Consider the following 21,808-nt stretch of genomic DNA (forward strand, 5'->3'; position numbering starts at 1 on the left):
AGGACAAATGGTGAAAGCAAAGCTATACAGACAAAATCTCACTCAGAAGCATACAAATACACACTCACAAAAAGAGGAAAAGGGGAAAAATAATATATCTTGCTCACAAAGTCCACCTCCTCAATTTTAAACGATTCGCTGCCTATTCAGTTATTCCACAGATGCAGGGTACATCAAGTTTTTTGAGGAGCTTTAATCCACTGCTTCTGAGGCTGCTGGGAGAAATTTCTCTTTCTCTTCTCTGTTCGCACAGCTCCCTGAGTTCAGCTTTGGATTTGGACCCGCCTCTGCATGTAGGTCGCCTGAAGGCATCTGTTCTTAGCTCACACAGGATGGGGTTAAAGGAACAGCTGCTTCAGGGGCTCTGGCTCCTCAGGCCGGGGGGAGGGGTTGTACGGATGCGGGGCGAGCCTGCGGTGGCAGAGGCAAGCATGACGTTGCACCAGCCTGAGGCGCGCCGTGCGTTGTCCCGGGGAAGTTGTCCCTGGATCATGGGAGCCTGACAGTGGCGGGCTGCACAGGCTCCCTGGAGGGACGGTATGGATAGTGACCTGTGCTCGCACACAGGCTTCCTGGTGGTGGCAGCAGCAGCCTTAGCGTCTCATGCCCGTCTCTGGGGTCCATGCTGATAGCCGCAGCTCGCGCCCGTCTCTGGAGCTCGTTTAGGCGGCTCTCTGAATCCACTCTCCTCGCACCCCAGGAAACAAAGAGGCAGGAAAAACTCTCTTGCCTGTTCGGCAGCTCCAGACCTTTTCCTGCACTCCCTCCCGGCTAGCTGTGGTGCACTAACCCCTTCAGGGTGTGTTCACGCCGCCAACCCCAGTCCTCTCCCTGGGATCTGACCTCCGAAGCCCAAGCCTCAGCTCCCAGCCCCACCCGCCCCAGCGGGTGAGCAGACAAGCCTTTTGGGCTAGTGAGTCCTGGTCGGCACCGATCGTCTGTGTGGGAATCTCTCTGCTTTGCCCTCCACACCCCTGTTGCTGTGCTCTCCTCCGTGGCTCCGAAGCTCCCCCCTCTGCCACCTGCAGTCTCCGCCTGCAAAGGGGCTTCCTAGTGTGTGGAAACCTTTCCTCCTTCACAGCTCCCTCCCACTGGTGCAGGTCCCGTCCCTATTCTTTTGTCTGTGTTTTTTCTTTTTTCTTTTGCCCTACCCAAGTACGTGGGGAGTTTCTTGCCTTTTGGGAGGTCTGACATCTTCTGCCAGCGTTCAGTGGGTGTTCTGTAAGAGCAGTTCCACGTGTAGATGTATTTCTCATGTATCTGTGGGGAGGAAGTTGATCTCTGCGTCTTACTCTTCAGCCATCTTCTCCTCTCCGATCTTATGTTGTGTTTAAGAGTTTTGTAGTTTTGTGTTTTACATCTAGGTCTATGATATATTTTGAGTTAATTTTTATGAAATGTGTATGGTGTGTGTCTGGATTCATTTTTTTTTTTTTTTTTTTGCATTTGGATGTTTAGTTGTTTCAGTACCATTTGTTGAAAAGATTCTTTTTTCTCCTTTGAATTGCCTTTGTTCCTTTGTCAAAGATCAGTTGACTGTATTTGTGTGGGTCTCTTTCTGGGATCTCTATTCTGTACCCTTGATCTATTTGTCTATTCTTTTGCCAGTTCCACACAGTCTTGATTGTTATAGCTTCCTTCTGTTTTTGATTTCTAATTTAACTCTATTTGTATGACAAATCCATTTAAATTTATTAATATTTATTTCATGACTTAACGTATGATCTATCTTGTAAAATGTTCCATGTGTGGTTGAAAATAATTTATATTCTGCTGCTGATGGGTGTTAGGTTAAGTGGGTTGATATTTTTTAAGTTGTATAAATTCTTTTTGATTTTTGTTCCAGTTCTTCTATCAATTTTTGAGAGCAACTATTTTTTTTCAACTCTTTTTTTTTTTCTTTTGGCCATGCCATGTGGCATGTGGGACCTTAGTTCCCCTATCAGAGATCAAACCCTGGCCCTTGGCAGTGAGAGCTCAGAGTCCTAATCACTGGACTACTAGGGAATTCCCGAGAGCAACTTTGTTGAATTTTCTGTTTTTCCCTCCAATTCTGTCAGTTTTAGTTTCATATATTTGGGACTCAGTTTTTAGGTGTTTATAATTATTATTTGTTCTTGTAAGTCAATCCTTTTATTGTTATAAAATGTTTCTCCTATCTAGTAGCATTTTTTTTTAAAGTCTATTTGTCTTTTGTTAGTATAACCCCTCCAGCTCTTTCTTGGGTACCATTTGTATTATGTATCTTTTTGTATCTTTTAACTTATTTGTGTCTTTGAATCTAAGTGTCTCCTATATACCATATATAATTGGATCATTAAAAAAAAATCCATCATGCCTGTCTCTGCATTTTGGATCAGAGCATTTAATTATTCACATTTAATGTAACTGCTGATTAGGTAGGATTTATGTTTGCAATTTTCCTATTTGTTTTCTATATGTCTTTTTTATTCCTCTGTTCCTCCATTACTACCTTCTATTGTGTTAAATACATATTTTCTAATGTACCATTTAAATTCTTTTTCTGTTTACTCTTTTTTTTTTTTTAAGAAATACTCATTAACTTTTTTTTTAAATTTTTATTTATTTATTTTATTTTTGGCTGTGTTGGGTCTTCATTTCTGTGCAAGGGCTTTCTCTAGTTGCGGCAAGAGGGGGCCACTCTTCATCGCGGTGCGCGGGCCTCTCACTGTCACGGCCTCTCTTGTCGAGGAGCACAGGCTCCAGACGCACAGGCTCAGAAATTGTGGCTCATGGGCCTAGTTGCTCCGCGGCATGTGGGATCTTCGCAGACCAGGGCTCCAACCCGTGTCCCCTGCATTGGCAGGCAGATTCTCAACCACTGCGCCACCAGGGAAGCCCTGTTTACTCTTTTTTAAAAGTTATTTTTTTTAGTGTTTGCCCTGAGGATTACAACTGGCTCCTTAACTTAAAGCAATCTAATTTAGATTAATATTAACTTAATTTCAGTAGCATACAGAACCTTTGCTCTAAAGGAGAAGATTTGCTCCATTCCCTCCTTTTTCTTATGTGATATTATTGTTATATAAATTATATCTTTAAACATTATAAGACCATCAACACACATTTATATTAATTGCTTTATACAGTTGTCTTCTAAATCAGATAGAGGAAAAAAGTTACAAAAATTGTATTTGTATTGTGTTTTATATTTATCTATGTAGTTATCCTTACTGATAATCTATTTCTTCATGTGGATTTGAGTTACCATCTAGTGTCTTTTCTTTTGAGACTGAAAGATTCCCATTAGAGCTGGTAGTTGTGAATTCCCTCAGCATTTGTTTACCTTGGAATATCTTAATTTCTCTCACTATTTTGAGGAATAGTTTTGCTGAATATAGAATTCTTGATTGACAGTCTTCCCCCATCCACCCCCAGCACTTTGACTGTATCATTCCACTGCCTCTGGCCTCTATAGTTTCTAATGAGAAGTTAGCATTAATCTTACTGAGAATTTCTTATACATTATGAGTATTTTTCTTTTGATGCTTTCAAGAATCTAAGTTTGATTATAATGTGCTAGGGTATGGACTTATTTAAGTTTATTCTATTTGGGGCTTATTGGTTTTTCATCAATTTGAAAGGACACTAGTCATGCTGGATTAGGGCCCACCCTAATGACTTCATTTTAAATTGATTACCTCTGTAAAGGCCCTATTTCCAAATATCATCACATTCTGAGGTACCAGGTATTGGGAATTAAACATGTCTTTTGGAGTAACACAATTCAATCCATAATATAAACTTTATAGAATTAGTCTAGGAAATTGATTAAGCACACACACACACACACACACACACACACACACACACACACACACACACACACACCAGCAGCAATAACAACAATAACAACAAACTTTGGGGAGGAGGGATCTGATTTCCAGAGTTACCACATTCACATTATCTAAAATGTCCAGTTACAAAAAAAAATTTTGTGACTCATGAAGAAACAAGAAAGGCACAGAGGAAAAAGAAGATATGAAGACACAAGAAGAAAAGAACATGTAACTGGAGTCTTGCATCTGCAAACCAAGAAATTCTGTGGATTGCCAGAAATCACCCGAATTTGGATGAGATGAGGAAGAATTCTCACCTAGAGATGTCGGAGATTGTATGGCCTTGCTGAGATCTTGATTTTGAACTTCTAGCCTCCAGAACAATAAGACAATAAATTTCTGTTGTTTTAAGACACCTTGTTTTTGGCAGCCCTGATAAACAAATACAGTTTGCATTCCCTAGTGTGCAGCCACTGTATTCTCTACTAGGTGGGTTTAGTAGTCAGCTAATGACTGATTAGAGATTCCCATAAATGCTTGGGACCAATAAGCCTTCCAGTCTTTGCTAAGGAGCTCTCTGTGTGGGTTGAGGCACTCCTTTTATGCTCAGGCAAATTACTAGACTAACTTACGCTTCATTTCCGGTTTTCACAGGGCCTCATTGTCAGCCAGAGGTGAGAGCCTGGAGCCCTGTTAGATCTTTCCTGGGCATTTATACAGCCCTGAATGTGCACATGGCCTTCTAGATATTTAAGAATATATCAGCTATTTCCAAAGGCCCTTCTGGACATCTCCTATTTTAGGCTGGATTTTTTTCTCCCCTAAACTGGCATTGCTGCCTTAGGCTGTTGCTGTGTTCAACAACTGTAGTTGATTGCTTGAGTTAAATACTCTGCTGAGAGGGATTTTTTCCGAGCCCTGCATATGGGGTTTTTCAAGGAGCCAAGAGATAGGTCCAGTAAGAAGAATGCTCTGGAGATGGTGCTCTTGGAGGAGCTCCTGGTTTGCCCCTTTTCAGTGGCTGCAACACTGCTCATTTTTACAGCTACAATATGTCAGGGCTGCTGGTTTTCAAGACTAGTTTGGAGCTAGGGGAAGGAGGATGGGAATAGGGCAAATTTAAAAATCCACAAACTCAGCTATTCTAATGGAAGTTCAGAAGTTTTTCTTGAATAAATTCTCCCTAGATTGAGGCAGGTCTTGGGTTAGTTTCTAAAGTACAGAAAAAGATGATTTTGACAAAATTTTCAGTATTTTGTTGTTTTTATGGAAGAGCAAACATATGGGGATCCTCAATCTGACATTAGTTACATTTTAAATCAGGGCTACAAAAAGTAGAATTAGACATTAAGAACATGGAGTAACACAGGATTGGAGGCTTATGAATTGGACAAGTTCCTTTACCTCTGTAAGCCTCTTTTTGCATATCTGTACAACTGAGGTAATGATATACACTCAACAAGACTGACACTCTTAGGTCTGCCTTCATGACAGATCTCTTACGAGGGCAATTATAGAAAAAGAAAAATAATGATAAACAGGAAAAACACTGTAAACCCTTCAGGGTGGCATCTCGCTGTAAAATTTAGTCTTTTGAAATGTCTCTTCTCTGCTGTTCCCAATCTTCTGTTTCTTAAGTCATGTGTGAAAAGACATGGGCATGGCAGTTTCTCATTTAGCTTTCCAGAGTTTCTGTCTAAGGACTGAGCTCACCTACATGCTATGTGGAAGATAATTCTCTGGGCACTGGAGGTGTTATGCCAGTGAACCTAATATTGGATGACTTACACATTCTCCCCTTTGATGGAGTAGCTCCACATAGAATCTTCAAGAATACCCCCCTTAAAGTAGGAGTCCTGTTTCAAAGAGTGTTTCCCCTGAGCTTGGAGAATCTCTGATAGTCCTGAGAAAGCCAGAAATGTGGGTTGATATTCCAGCCCAAGTTTCTTGTTTTACACTCTTATTTTTCAGTGTCACAGACATACTTGAATACTATTAAACTCCAGGGATGCATGAAATGGTATAGCCTTTTGCTCCTTGTATCAATTAGAGCAGCAGAACCACTGGGAAATTTTATCTACATCTACATCTATTTCTATATCTATGTATAGATCCATCTATATCTATTTATCTTTATTTCTTTATCTGAATCTCTATTTCTATCTCTATCTATAAAAACTAAAAGGATTTTCTTATTATAGAGATTTGACTTTATGTAATTGCGGGAGCTGATTAAGTAGTCTCTATTAAGGCTGTTGTCTTCAAGTCTGCTGCTGGTAAGTTGAAGTTTAGGTCATCCAGAAGGGGTGATGCATGTAAAAGTGAAGGAAAACAAGAACAAGTTGGAAGCTACAAAGATGAACTGAAATCTGCCAGTTTTTATTACCACTAACCTTGATGGTGTGGACATCTTGCAGAAGTTGGGGCCCTTCTTGGTGGAACTAAACACATACCAAACCCAGAAGCTGAGCAACTGAAGGAGGATCTTGGTGAAGGTGGAAGAGTTACAGGCTTACTGTCTCATGCTAGAGAGGTAAGCCAGCAGATATATGACAATTACAGCAAAGGGGTGGGCCATCATGTATAACACAATGTATATTGTAAAAGAAAAATTGCCCAGAATGCTGGTTACAAATGGCAAGGCAGATTTTATTTGAGCTACTGCCGTAAGGGAAAGAGACTTCAGTCTAGAAATGAACTTGACACCAAATACAGCAAAGACAGCTGGGAATTTATAGCCATGGGCAGAGTGAGGGAGTCAGTGAATGGAGAAGGACTAAGAGGAACTTGATTAGATAGCAAGGGTGTGGGTATTCTTGCTAAACTGTGCTGAGCAGGCCGTGGATGAAGGCTCAAAGGAGCCTGATTAAGTTTGGTCAAGGAGGGGTTCCTTGTCAGTGTGAAATATCAAAGTGACTGCTGCTTCGCTTCTGCTTTCTAAATCTCACACAAGAATCTTCCTTATGGTCCATTCTAACTGAGAAATTTGGGAAATGTAGTTTAGCATAGCCTAATGTGTAATTCATACACTACAAAGCTACCACACTGCTATTTGGGAGCCATAGTTCTTTCTCTAGTCTTATTTTCCTGCTGTGAAATCCAAGGCATGGGTCGTGGATTCACTCACTGTCTCTCCTGAAAGTAGGTAGATGGGAGATTGATTGACAGGACATTGGCTAACTCTGACCCCTGCTTCTACTTTGTCTCCTTTTTTCCATGAGTTAAATTATATTTTACCTTCTTTTAAAATATTTTATTGTGATAAGTACCTAACATGGGATCTATCCTCTTAAACTTTCAGTGTACGTTATTGCTGACTGTAGTTATAATGTTGTACATCTCTAGAGCTTACTCATAGCTCAAATTTTATGACTGTTGATTAACAACTACTCACTTCCCCCTGAACTCAGCCCCTGGTAACCACCATTCCAGTCTTTGACTTTATGAATTTGACTATTTTAGGTATCTCATGTAAATAGAATCATGCAATACTTGTCTTTTTGTGTGTGGCTTATTTCACATACTGTATTTCTATTTTAAGGTGAGCTTTCTGGTCTCCTTCCCTCACTCCTAAGTCCTTCTCTCTGGGATAGGAAGGGAGGCATGCTTTCATTTGGGTAGTGAACCCGCTCATGTTTATTGAGATCTGTACAGTATTATTACTGGACTTTCTGGCAGATCAGATGCAATCTGCCAGAAAATAGCCAGTTTACCCACAACCAAAGCAAAAACATAAACAATTTCATTTTCATTTACTCTTAAAGGATAATTTGGAAATAATTTACTTCCGAGGCAGGGGGTGTGCTCCAAGCTTATGAGGCTTTAGAGATGCTCAGGACAACACTTTGCATTGTAGAGTCAACATATATAAGAGCTATTAAGGCTCAGACCTTGCTCAGATGATCAGGATCCTCTTTCCTTCTGTCCATGGGGGTCAGGCGTCATCCTATACTTCCTGTACACATCTTTCTGCATGTGACCCAGGAAACCAGAATGATGGCTGTTTAGGGGACAGGCTTATGTTGCAGGGTCTTTCACTCCTTCACCTTGTTAATTGGTTTCCATGAACTTGATGAAAGGTAAATACTTGGTTTCTTGAGAGCTTGATGGTAAAAAATGGGAGGAAGAAGGAGTAGAGTAAGTGAGAGGATAGTAAGTGAGCTAATTCCTCAGTGTTCATGGGAGGAAGTCAACGGACACTTTCTTAAGCAGAGATATATAAGAATAAAAGTATTTTCATACTGTTTAGAGTTGTGGAAGCAACCACCAAAAAGAACCAAAACCATATATACTTTTAAATGGTTGTTTCCAGAAAAAAGAACTGGGAATATGTTTGGGAAGAAGTGAAATAGAGCAGGAAACCCCTGCTTTTTGCTGTAATATCCTGTCTTATTGAAATCCTTTTTTTCCATCTGAATGTATTATTTTGATAATAATTAAAAAAACAGGTCAGACTTAAACCCTTCCAAATAACCTTACATTATTTTACTTGGATGCATCACATATATTTTGTTAATGATTGAACATAGGCTATATTTAACAACGGTGGAAAAAAAGGGCAGCACTCTTTTATTTCAGAGAATCCATGAACATCCTTTCCAGCAACATAGGCAAGAAAATTCAGAAATTATAATTTATATAAATAAAATTTAAAAATTCTTCAATTACAATGGATGCAGAGAGGAAGATACAGCTCAAGAGCGTATTTGGATATTCCTGGGGCACAAGTTTTTTGTTAATATAATTGGAGCAGGCATTTTTGTGGCTCCCAAAGGGGTATTGAAGTACTCTTGCATGAACGTGGGGCTCTCCCTGTGCATCTGGGCTGGTTGTGCCTTATTGCCCATTATGACCTCTCTCTGCTCCGCAGAGATAGGTATAACCTTCTCATGCTGTGGAGCTCACTACTATTGTCTCAAGAGCTGTTTTAGCAACTTGATCTCTTTCCTGAACCTCTGGATAACCTTGTTTCTGGGGCCAGGGCTAGCTGCCAGTCAAGCTCTGCTCCTCGCTGGGTACAGCATCCAGCCTTTTTATCCCAGCTGCTCTGTTCCAAAGCTGCCAAAGAAATATCTGGCACTGGCCATATTGTGGATTGTGGGAATTCTGAATTTTCGTGGTGTGAAAGAGGTGACTTGGCTTCAGATATCCAGCACCGTGCTGAAAATGGCCATACTCGGCCTTATTTCCCTAAGTGGAGTAGTGTTGCTGGTGAGAGGGAGGAAGCAGAATCTAGAACTCCTTCGGTGCTGAGTTTCCAGAAGCCTCCCGGTTTATAGAAGCTGTCTTCCAAGGATATTTTTCATATTCAGGTGGAGGATGTTCTATGTATATAGCAGGTAACCAACAATACCTTGAGAAAAAAAATCTCAAGCCATGACTTATTGCATGCCATGTGAAATGCACATCTTTTATTATATTTTGTGTTTCATTTAAAATAAATGACTCAATCTATTTTTTCTTCCTTATTATTTTCTAAATCAGATCAGGATATGCCAGCTCTGCACTTATCACCTACTCTTTAATTTTTTCCACAGTTATTCCAAAGTATTTATTTTCTCGAATAACTTCTCTTTTTCAGCTTTCTATCCTGGGACCACAGATATGGGACCTCCATGTCAAACTAGTTCTGGGGTTGTGGAAATACTCCCCTTCCATGAAACCGTGAATCCAATAATAATCCAATGCAGACTATGTTTGTGTTATGGGTGGGTGTGACACACTCAGGCTCAAGTATTTTTAAAAAGAATAGAATCAGATATCCTTGACTGCTCTAAGGCTGGACTTAATACTCTTCCCTTCAACGTCAGGACAAAAGTTTTCTCTCCACTTTCCAAGTCAGTCTCTTCCCTTGAACTCTACCTGTATCCTTTCCCTCTCACCTCCTCAGGAAACTTGCACACTTATTTCATGTTTCTCAAAGTCAACCATTTTATCAGTATTTTTCTTTGACATTTAAACATTAAGCAGACGCTCTACTATTGAACAAATTTTTCCTTTAATCTTAGTACCCCCTGTAGTGACTGACGTGTCCATCATTCATTAAATCACTCAATCAGCAGATATTTTTTTAAACACTGACTATTTTTAAAGCCCTGTATTAGGGCCTGAAGATGAGTAAGATGTATTCTTTACCCCAAAGAGGCTTATAGTCTAGTAGAAGTGGCAATACCTACATTTTGGCCTGAATTCTGCCACTTACTAGCTTGGCAAGTATCTTTAACTCTCTGGACTTACTTTTTTTTCTTCTTCATTTGAAAAATGGGCATTATCGCTTAAAATCACTATAATTCTGTGCCTTATGAGCAAATAATGGCACAATAGTATTTAATAAGTGGCTACAAGGGAAAAATATAATTACTATGGAAATTCAGTGGAAGGTAAAATCACCTTTTGCTGTGTCATCAAGTGGAAAAGGTAGCAATTTTCACTGAATCCAAAAAATTCTAGCAGTAGAAAAATCTGAGTGAAGCTGTGGAGACTAGAAGTGTGCAGGTGTGTATAAGACATGGCACACAATCTTGGGTGACAGCAAAAATGCTTTCCACCTGATGGGATTGATAATAGATACGATTGCTAAGCCAAGCACCTAGAGAGAGGTAGAACAAGATGGCATAGGACTGGAGACAGATGACTGGAGAATGCCAACTTTTTTTTTTTTTTAATTTTTATTATTTTTATTTTTTAAATTTTTTTTTAACATCTTGAGAATGCCAACTTTTAAGCAGTAGGTGGAGAAAGAAGATCTGCTGAAGAAGCCAGAGGAAATTTAGAGAATTATGAAAGAAAATCACCATGTTTCCAAAAGGGGGTGAAATCAACATGGTGAAATGCTTCAGAAATTGAGGAGTGTGAGAACTGATCAGAAAAAATTTTAAGAGATTATTGGTGAATTTTGAGCATGAAAGGAAATTTGGCTTTGAATTTAAAAGTGAAGTATTGAGAAAAGAAAGCTATAAGAGATTAGTCTTTTATGAGTAAATGGGTCACTGCAATTTGAGAGGCTAGCATAATGAGAAAAATTTTCTTTTTTCTCTCTCTCTCATTTTGTCTCTCTCTCTTTTAAGGATAGAAGAGGTATCTTTGGCGTCTATCTGTGCCAATTTCATCTTGTTCCATTGCCAAAGATGTTTCATTGCTAGATAACTTTGCTGAAAACAGATTAACAAAATTTGCTAACCTATCAATTATTACAGAATTCTTGAAAACCAGCTAGCAGTAAACAAAAGCTGAAGGAATTTCAGTGTATGCAGGGATTGTTAATTTACTTAATAAATTTTAAGTATAAATAACTTCTAAGTAACACTTTTACCAGTAAAATAGTAATTTGTAGGCAGCTGACTTTGCCTACCATAGGAACAGCCATCTTTTAAGTTCAAAACCAAGGATATTCGCTACCTGTCTAGCTATTATATTGTATAATATTCCTATCTCCTCTGTAACAATCTAATACATAATGAAAAAGAGCAAAAGGCCCAGAGGAAAGTACAGGTAATCCTAAAAGTAGCCCTTTTGCTTGCCCAAAAGCTTTAACTAATAACCGTAGTCATTAATAACTTAATAAGTGCTAGGCATTTGATTGGAATTTTATTGTCTCTGTATTTTCCATTTCCCCAATATACAGGTAAGGAAATTGAAACCTTGACAGTCAATAAATTGTCCAGAAGCCCATAAATAGTTAAGTGGCTCAGGCTGCATTTAAATGAGAGCTTTCTAATTCTTTACTCATCAAGTACTTAATCAGCTCATATTTGTGTATGCCATGGACATTACATTCAACCTTTGGGCAGATGCAGATGGAAGGAATCTGACATTTGTCAAAGGACAAATATTTATTAGTCAGAGGGATTTAGCTTTAAGTAACAAAAACCCACACACATTAGCTTAAACAAGCAAAGGGGAACTTGCTGGAAGGATAATGTTGTATTTCAAGGAAGACCTGAGCAACCAGTCTTCAGGAACAACAGGAATTAGGGAAGCTCTAGAACTTAAAAACTAGAGTTATTAGCTGGATTTTTGTGCTGCCATTACGTGCTTTTTTCCTGATTCAGTTTTGTTGACATATGGTTCAAATTCTTGCAAGAAATCTTCTCGTGTACTGGCAATGATTGGCTTCCAGTGAGTCAGAGGTCTGTGCTTGGTCCTATTACCTATTACCAGGGCACAGAGTCACATTGTGTACACATAGCTATAATGTTCAATACTTTATGTCAGGGATAATTCTCAGAGAACTGAGACTGGGGAAAATGGTGTCACAAATGGGACAATATTTGAGAATAAGACTATCCTGGAAAATCATTATATATGATGCTAAATCACAACGTCTTTTCTGCACTTAATATTGGCATAAAGGGAAGGTAAAGAGACTACAGGGAGAGAGTATTTATGACGGACTCTTTTACTCTTTTCACAGATGCTATGAGAATGTATAATAGGACAATTTTGTTAGCCTAGGAGGTTTTTAGCTCCTATTTTCCCAGAAGAAGTTATGATTCCTGAAGGAAGGGTAAGTGTCAACTAGGCAACTAGAAAAGGAAAGAACATTCCACGTGAAAGAATGGGCTGAGGGCAACAAGGAGCACGACACTTTTGAGAAACTGAAAGAAGACCAGTGTGCCTGTAACACGGATAGCAAAGGGGATCATCAACTTGTCATATACTGTATTCTCACAGCCCTTTCTCCCTTTTCACATGGACGCTTACCACAGTCACTATTTTAACTTTTCTTCAGGTGATTATTGAATTAATCATAGGTCCTCCTCTTAATGTTGAGCTTCATGCTTGTTTTTGCTCACCACTGTATTCCCACTACTCAAACTCAGTACCTAGTACCTAACAAAGGAGACTGAAGACACAGGTAGACTCCAAACCTACAGGGTCTTATGGGCTAAGCCTTCATTTTCATTCTTGTGCATTTCTTCAGAAATTTTACCATCTATGGGGGAAATGAAGATATTAACCTCCTTTTTTTTCATTTAGCACCAAGCTCTGAAGGGAGGGGTGTGTGTAGCAGTTCCCACTCTGTGCGTGCGTGCGTGTGTGATGGTGGTGGTGGCTGGGGAGGATAGGAAGAGTCCAGCCCAACACTTGATACATGGAGCAATTTTAAAGATTAATTTAAGGCATAAGTTTTACAAGTTGTGATTTTGCTCTTTTGCGTGTTATAGGGGAGCTGAAGAAACCCAGGAAGACAGTTCTAAAATGCATATTTACTGCAATCCCTCTGGTGACTATTGTTTATTTTCTGGTTAACATCTCCTACCTGACTGCTCTGACACCCAAGGAAATTCTCTCTTCAGGTTTGTATGTAAATAACTAAGACAATAAATAATAATAAGGACAGTTCTGGTCCTTTTAGCATATGTAAGTATGATTTTACCAGTTGAGACTGCTGTTTGCTTTTCATTATTTTATAGAGAGTCAATTTGTAATTTTTGAAAATAACAGAGGGGCCAAAGAGCATGATTTGGCTTAGAAATGAGTTTCACATTTGATCATGGTAATGTGTTTTCTGATAATATGGAAAAGTACGTATAATGATGGCGTATGGTGCAGACTGGGTTCAAAATGTTAGTATTCCTTTCATGATCTCTTCTCACCAGAGTGACACTGTGTAATCAGTGCTTATAATATATATAATACATATATTATATCTACTAAAAATTTCATAACATGAATTTTCCAAATGTTCTTCTAGGTGACATAAAGAATGATAAACTTGAAATGTAGGACATTAACAATTAAAAGAATAGATGCTAATGGTCAAGTGATATACATAGTTAATATGATTAATATGTAATATAATGTTGTTATTTAGCATAAATAACTCTAAAATTTATGGTGGCAAAGGGCCCTGAACATATTGGAAATTTGACTAAAAGATAACTATTTTAGGGCCCTAGTTGTAGAATAAAAAATGAAAGAATAGGAAAATCTTAAGGAAATAAACATATATTTAAAAATGAGTAACAGGTTCAAGGAATAAAAGGAAATTTGGAAAGAAATGAGGAAGAGGAAATATGAAAGACCAGCAATTTACTCAAACCAGCATTAAACGTTGAGTTATCAGCCAGTACTTTTGGGACTAATGTCTTTTGTGTAGCTATTACTGTTTTGGTAAATCTTTGGGGCACTGGAAATAAATCTAAGGGAGGTTTAATATAAAAGTCCTAACACACTTTGCCTCAATTCTTGTGTTACTGCCATGTAGGAAGCTGCCATATGCATGGTATCAGTGTTGATTCACAGTGGTCTAGCTCTGTTAGGGAGCTGTACACTAGAGATAGTCAAGATTCTGAGTATTTGTGGGAACAAACCAATTGTTAAATTGGACAAAAACAAGTAATGATTTATTAACTACTTTGATTATGTAGAAAATAAATTTATGAAGCTAGGTACAGGTGTGGTCAGGGCTGTTGGTCAGCTGGCTCAGCTGTAATGGCTCACTGAAGCTGGCATCTGTTTTGGCCAGTGCTCTGGTCATACTCGTTGTTAAAAATGATGAATATCTCTTCTGGTGTGTCATAATAGTTGCAGCATTTTTGTGGGCGGTATAGTAGTTTTGGCATGTATGGAAGACACATGAAGTGTTTTGACTATAATTGATACAACTCTTTTAGACATATCACCCTTAGATCTTGTTTAAATTCTGAAATAATATTTTTGATTTCAAATATCTACCTTTTATTGTATTATGAACTTACATTAAGGAAATAATCAGAGCTATACATGAAAAATGTATGTACAGGGACAATCATCATAGCATTACCTATGAGAGCAAAAAATTAAAGACCACCAAAATATCCAATAAATTTAAAATAAATAAATACTTTATAGAAATTTATATAATAGACCATCCTGAGATTTTTCAAAGATCATATTTTTGAAGAATACTTAAAGTAAAAAGGCTGTTTATAATGTAATAATGAGAGCAAAGGCAGGATCTATATTACAATATAAAACAGAAAGTACCAGTAACTAATTAATAATGACCTGTTGGAATGATATTGAGGGTGATTTTTGTTTATTCTTTACTAAATTTTCCAAATTTTCTTTAATGAATGGCAAATTTTATATAGTAGGAGAAAAAATTATAAACAAAAGAAATAGATTCCTAAATTAAGGAATTTTAAGGATTAAGGAGTGAATGTTTTCAAACAAATGGGTATATTTAAAAGACATGAAAAGCTACAAAGGGATATAGAGCATCTAGGATGTGTGTGTTTTTCTTAGAAGAAAAAATAGTAAGTTCTAGAGCACAGTGGGGGAAGCCTGTCCCTCTAGAATGAGGTTTGTGGAAATGTCATAGTGAGGAGCACAGGTTCCTGGTTTTTTCAGCCTGAAGATTTCAAAGTTCCTGAAAGCCCTGCTAACACACTATTGACAGGGGTGCTCCCACTTGGTGTTCTTGAGGGTTCCATGTTGTATTTGAAACTAGAGACTATTGGCATAGGAAAAGATAATCCAAAAGAGTAAGTATATTGTCTGGGAGCAGAGGCTAAGAAGGTTTCTTTGACCAGAAGCAGCCTGCAGATAGCTGGTCAACCAGGCATGATTAAGTACTTTGAGAGGAAACTGAAAATGTTAGAATCACTAACTAGAAAATTGGTACAATCATTTTTGCAGAGTAATTTTGTAATACCTAGCTTATTTTAAAAAGTATATACCTTTTGACTCACAAATCCCACTTCTAAGAATTTACTCTCAGAGGAGAAGTGCACCAACACCTGAGGACACAAGTGTGTTCATTAAAGAACATTTTTAATTAGCAAAAAATTGAAAACAACCTAAAAATCCACCAATATGGAAATAGTAAAGAATTTAAGTTGCAGTTATATAATGGAATATTGAAAAATTTTAAAGATAATTAGATGGATGTATATGTACTAATATGATCAAGATGTATTGGAAGGTGAAAAAAGCAAGATTAACCGTGCAGGTGCACACACATACACACACACACACACAAATACATATATGTACACATATACATACCTCTCACAGATGCTTATATATGCATAGAAAATTTATGAAAGAGTATCAAAAAAGATGTTAACAGTAGTTATTTCTGGGGTGTGTGAATGAAGGATTGGCAAAGAAAGGGACACTTACTTTTTACTTTATGTGTTTCGGAGCTATTTATTTTACTTTTTATCAAAAACATATATAATATAATTTTTTAAAGAAAACAAATGACATAAGGAAAGGAATGAAAAAGAAAAAAAAAATCACTTGTAAGATAGAGATAAAGATTATGCAGCAGAGCTGAACTAGAACCTCCCCTAATTATAACCAACCAGGTTTGTAAAGGATGGAAAATCAAAGGAGAACAAGGGCTTCACTACTGGAAAGAAGTATTTCTGAAATGTGTCTGAAAATGGAAAATGTGTGGAGGTATGACTTTTCAGGAGGAATTACCAACAATACCTTATTTAAAATGAATATTAAGTGAGGCAGGAGACATTTTAAAACAAGACCCAATATTATAGAATAGCATTAAAGAGAATAGTGAAAAGAGCACTTGAGGCTATTTGAAAGGGCTTTAAAAAATAGACTTTAAAGAACAGGAACCACTGATGATATTTCAATTTCATCATATTGAAAATATTTTACTGTTTGTTATAAGCCAGTATGTTGACGTGTTGGAGGCTCCCCTGGAAAACAACTTTGCCATAACCCTGGAGGACCCCTATCCCCAGGGACACAAGATCGTGTTGCACTCTTTCCACTGAAAAACTGAGAATTTTTTTTTCTGAGTCTGAATGATCTATCCTAGTTTATATATCCTACATAATATGAATTGGATTCAGATAGGTTCTCATAGATAGTGGATAATTGTTTTCACTGATGCCTTTTATATCTACTGACTTATACTGAATTAGTGTTCATAAGATCTCTTCACCTTTAAGTAAAAAAGTCACAATATTCGTTAAAGATTGGTCAATACCAAGGTTTCTCAATCTTAGCACTAGACATTTTGGACCATATCATTTTTTGTTGTTTTGTCCCATGCATTGTAGGATATTTAGCAGCATCCTTGGCCTCTACCCACTAGATGCCAGCAGTAACCTCCTACCTCCTCAGTTGTGACAACCAAAGATGTCTCCAGACTTTGTCAAATGACCCCTGAGGAGCAAAACCACCTCCCCTGAGAGACCCCTGGTCTATAGTTTAGGCTAGTGCCCAAATGTCATAAGTATTTTAATCTGTGTGTAATTTATTTTCCCTGTCTACATGGTTTATTTTTATTTCTGTTAAGTATGTCAAATTGCACCATGATATGGGAACTTTGCGAGTCTCATTCCTGTGTCAGCAGCATTGCACCGTGATTTTTTTCACTCTGACTGTAATTATCAGCACTCTGTAAACTAGTTTTAGTTTAAGCACTCACTCAATCATCCATTCAACAAAATCAATTTATTTCACAAGTATCATTGAAAATTTACTCTACGTCTGTCACTGAATGAAGTACTAGTTTTATAGAAAGGAAATGCTCTTTGCCCTCAAGAAGTGAAATTCCTCTTCTATTGGGGAATACACATACAATAATAACTGGTTTGACAGAGCTAAAATGGACACATGCATAAGGAAATAAAGAGTGAAATTAAATGAAATTCAAATTTTTAATGACTTTTTAAATGTCTTGCTTTTATTTAAAAATAATTTTTAAAGTTTTATCATTCTCTTTTTGAATATATTTTCTTGTGTTCTGGTTTTTCTGCAGATGCTGTGGCTATCACATGGACTGATAGAGTTATCCCCTCATTAACATGGGTTATTCCTTTTGGTATTTCTGCCTCATTATTTAGCAACCTTCTGATTAACGTATTTGAATCATCAAGAGTAATATACATTGCAGACCAAGAGGGCCAGCTGCCTTTGTTATTTAACATGCTTAATATTTACTCCTCTACATTTATATCTGTGCTACTACTTGTCATTATGGCGTCCATTGCGGTTGTCTTGAAAAACCTAATTGATTTGATAAACTATCTTTATATTGTAGTTTCTATTTGGTCTGCTTTATCAATGACAGGAATACTAAAACTGAGATACCAAAAGCCCAATCTACCTCGACCTTATAAGGTAAAAGTGAGTTTTCTAATATTTTCTGTGTGAAATCAAAGATACTGGGTGTAAATATATTGGAAGACTATATTCAGAATGTCTACATGTAAATCTTTTTATTACTAACAAATTGTGAAGCATGTACAGATAATTTGGTCTTAGATTTAATTTTGATTTTTATTGGGTAGATTTTACTCAATATAAAATCTCCCAGGTTCTGTTCGGTTTATTAGAGAGAAGGATAGTCCTCTGGACTGTCAGACAAATCATTATGAGTCTTTTCAGCAGAGATTACTTTGTTTACTTCTGTAACTAGCTACCACTGCATACCAGTATCTTCCACAGTCAGGGTCAGATTTAGCAGGTGAGAAATAAGAAGAGGCAAGTGCTGCTGTGGGGTCACAAGTTATAACATCTCCTGTCCTGAAACGTCAGCTTAACTTGATCACCAACAAATTCCATCCTTTCAATTCTACTTACATTTAAACTTACTTTCAGTCTGGATGAAGAAGGGTTTCACAGGAGTGCTCTTTAATCATAGAAAAGGAAAGAAGAAAAAACTGGACAGCGTAAGGAAACTATTGGAGAAAGGTGGCTTGATGCTTTGATGATCAGAATAGTAAAATAGTCTTGGTTGGCTCAGCATCATGTTAAAAGCTTTGCTTGGATTATCAAAATTATTTCTCTCAGTAATACAGAAGACAGATACTAGTGTTATGCCCATTTTACAGATCAGGAAATAGGTCTATAAAAGTTGTCACTTGCCCAAGGTCACACAGCATGGAGTGGAGCCAAGATTCAAATCTAGGCAGTCTCTTTAGGATGTTTGTCTCTCACTAAGTACAAAATATAAGAAAGAACTCTGGGAGGAAGCAATGTTTTAATCATCAGCTTTGGTTGACTTACAACCATCTTTTCTTTTCAGTTCCTTCTACTTCCATCCAACCATCCCCTAATTATATCAATTATTAAGAAGCCACTATGATTTGAGTACCTTGCTAGGTATTCTGGGTGCAGAAAGGAATAAGACTTGGCTTCTGCATTCAGGCAGACTATAATCTATCTAGACAGTCAGATGAACCAAAACCATAGTATGATCATTGCTACATGGTGGCCTCCAGAGTATGCTCAGAGAGTACATAGGGAAGGGGAATCTTCTTGTTTTTTAACCACTGATCCTCAGTGTCTTCAGACCTAAAATGGGAATAAATAATGCTTACCTCCTAAGAATGTGGGATGTATTAAATGAGCTAAGGCATGCAAACAATACAGAGCCACATTGATAGTTATTATTATTTATATTATTATTTGATATTCATTTGCATCAAAAAGGAAGGCAAGGGTAACCATAACGTAAGTGGTTGAAATTTGTCTCTAATGCCCACATGAATGCTCTTCTCTCCTCTCTCAGTTTTTGGATAACTGATAGTAAGCTCTGAGATGATAGGTTATCTTTCTCAGGGGTATTTTACCCATTAAAAGGAGCTTCTTAATGATTTAAACCTCAAATGAGTGACCCTCTAATTAAAGGTTTTAATAAATTGTGACTAGCTGTGTTATACTTTGGAGGTATAGATTCATATCTATCTCTTAAATACATTGCAAAAGTGACTGCCTACTGAATTTTCTCCCTAGGTGAGGTAATGTTTGGTGCAAAACACTTGCAATCCTAACACAAAGCAAGTGCCAAGGATAGGGATTCAAGGTTTTTGGCAAAAACAGAAACCAAAAATATCCACAAAAAATAAGGAGAATTGTTTTGGCCAAAGTATTTATTTTTATTTGTTTTGTTTTTAATATACTGAGCCTACAAAGCCATAATATTTACCTGTCAATATCTACTTGAGTAACAGAGGGTCTGAGGATACTCTGTGTTATTGACGTGAATTTCCTACTGCCTTGAGATATTTTTCTGGGAAAATTGTTTTGACTTCCTTTGGGCCTTAGGAACTCCCTCTTAAAGAACTCATGCCTTCTAGACCAGAAGATGTTTATCCTACTGGCAAGTGGTCATGATTATTTTCACTCATGAACAGTCAAATGCTAGATGTTCATTCCCTACAGCCAACACCCTAACAATATGAATTTTCAGCATCTTAAATAGTAAGCCAGATTTATCTAAACTCATGGATAATTTAGCCCATTTTCTATCAGTAACTTATATCTTATTTTTTGTTTATGTAAATAGGTAAGTACCTTAAATGGGTTTTCATATCTAATTTTTAAAAAAAATTTTGCTCTTTTCAGGTGTTTTTGCCATTTCTATAGGCAGCAATAGCCATCAGCCTGCGCTTGGTTTTGATACCTTTGGTGAAGTCTCCACATATGTATTATATCTATGTGTGTCTCTTTATTCTCAGTGGACTTCTGTTTTATATACCTTTAATATATTTTAAATTGAGGTTGCTTTCGTTTGCGAAGATGACGTGTTATTTACAATTGCTGTTTAATATTTGCATCCCTGAAGTGTCTGATGAACAGATGTCAGAAGTAGAAGTAGGAACTGTGAAAAAAAAAAATAGCCTTCTAAAAACACACCAAGTTCCAAATAAAGATTAAGCACATAATGGAACATTAATGATAAAGTACCTATGGTAACTTTCTTTCTCAAATGAGATAATATATACAGAAGTACACAAGACAGTACCTATCTTTAAAAATCACACAGAAATTGTTATGTGTAATGAAAGCTCTGTTGTTTTGCAAAAAGCTTAAGTCTTGGTTTGCATTGATATATTGATGATGTCTCTCCCACTCTTCCATTTTTTCTGCACCCCACCCCTTCTTTACTGAAGTTGTGGTTGTCTTGTAATAAAAGTTAACAATTAAAAATAAAAAAGCATGGGAGTTCCCTGGTGGTCTAGTGGTTAGAATTCAGTGTTTTCACTGCTGTGGCAGGCGTTCAATCCCTGGTCAGGGAACTGAGATCCCACAAGTGGTGCTGTGTGGCCAAAAATAAAAAATAAAAAATAAAAATAAAATAAATAAATAAATAAATAAAATAAAATAAAATAAAAAACCATTCTCTTCAACTTTCCTGAGTTCTTCTTTTGGTGCTGATTTGAATATAAAAAACAAACCCATTTGGAGAGGGGGCGGAGTCAAGATGGCAGAGTAAGAGGATGTGGAGTTCACGTCTCCTCACAAGCACACAAGAATGCATCAGAGCAATACTTGCAGAGCACCTACTGAGTGCTAGTGAGGGACCTCAGACACCGATGGGGACTGGAGGAATCTCTGTGCAACTGGGTATGACGTGGGAGGGAAGGAGGGGGGAAGAAAAGTGGAGGCGGGACAGGACTGGTGCCCCTGAAGGGGGGCTAGGGAAGAAAAGAGATTCCCACACTCAGAGGGCCCCACTCATGGTGAGGGGATCAGTGGGGACAGAGAGGGACCTTCAGGGGATTGGGGGATCAGAGGAGAATGTGGCAGCTGGTCTGTGGAGGGCGGGACAGAGTGGGACCTATGTGTATGGTCTGTATCGCAGCACTGTGCACCCCAGCCTGAGTTGTGTGTCTCCTGGTGGAGAGAAGGGCTGGGTGCCGGAGAGTGAGGTTTGGAGGGTGGACCTGGGGAGGGGATGGCTGTTGGCGGTGGGGAGGCAGCCTGGGGCAGCAAGAGGGAAGGGCTTCACAGCTGGGAAGGTTGGCAGAGGAAGACCGGGCCACCAGGGAAGTGGGGCACCATTGTTAAGTGATGAACAAAGGGCAGGGCTGCCATTGCAGTGCCCTTCCCCACCTGCTGGCCTGGCCTCCTTGGGCAGTGGGCACACCTGAGTGGGCTCGCCCACCCCTCAAGTCAGGGTCTCCTCCACCCACTCGGGCCCCAGTGAGCCTGCTAGTGTCCCGGGTCTGAGCCCTGCCCTGCCAGGGCCTCCTCTGGCTGCATGGGTCCCAGTGGGCCTGAGCACTGGCCCCCCAAAGCCTGCAAGGACCAGGCGG

General features: G+C 38.2%; 1 protein-coding gene across 1 annotated transcript; it reads left to right on the forward strand.

Annotated features, from left to right (window-relative positions):
• The first annotated feature begins 678 nt into the window (after positions 1–678).
• On the forward strand, positions 679–21,585 carry SLC7A13 (solute carrier family 7 member 13). The gene is given in 7 exon segments (XM_082363688.1): positions 679–8,533; positions 8,536–9,034; positions 9,036–9,139; positions 12,968–13,099; positions 17,524–17,885; positions 20,115–20,132; positions 20,136–21,585. Coding segments are annotated over 7 exon segments (1,470 nt in total). The 5' UTR covers positions 679–8,469; the 3' UTR covers positions 20,427–21,585.
• Positions 21,586–21,808: the final 223 nt, after the last annotated feature.

This window comes from Balaenoptera borealis (assembly GCF_965194805.1).
Source record: "Balaenoptera borealis genome assembly, chromosome: 17".
Taxonomy (NCBI): Eukaryota; Metazoa; Chordata; class Mammalia; order Artiodactyla; family Balaenopteridae; genus Balaenoptera; species Balaenoptera borealis.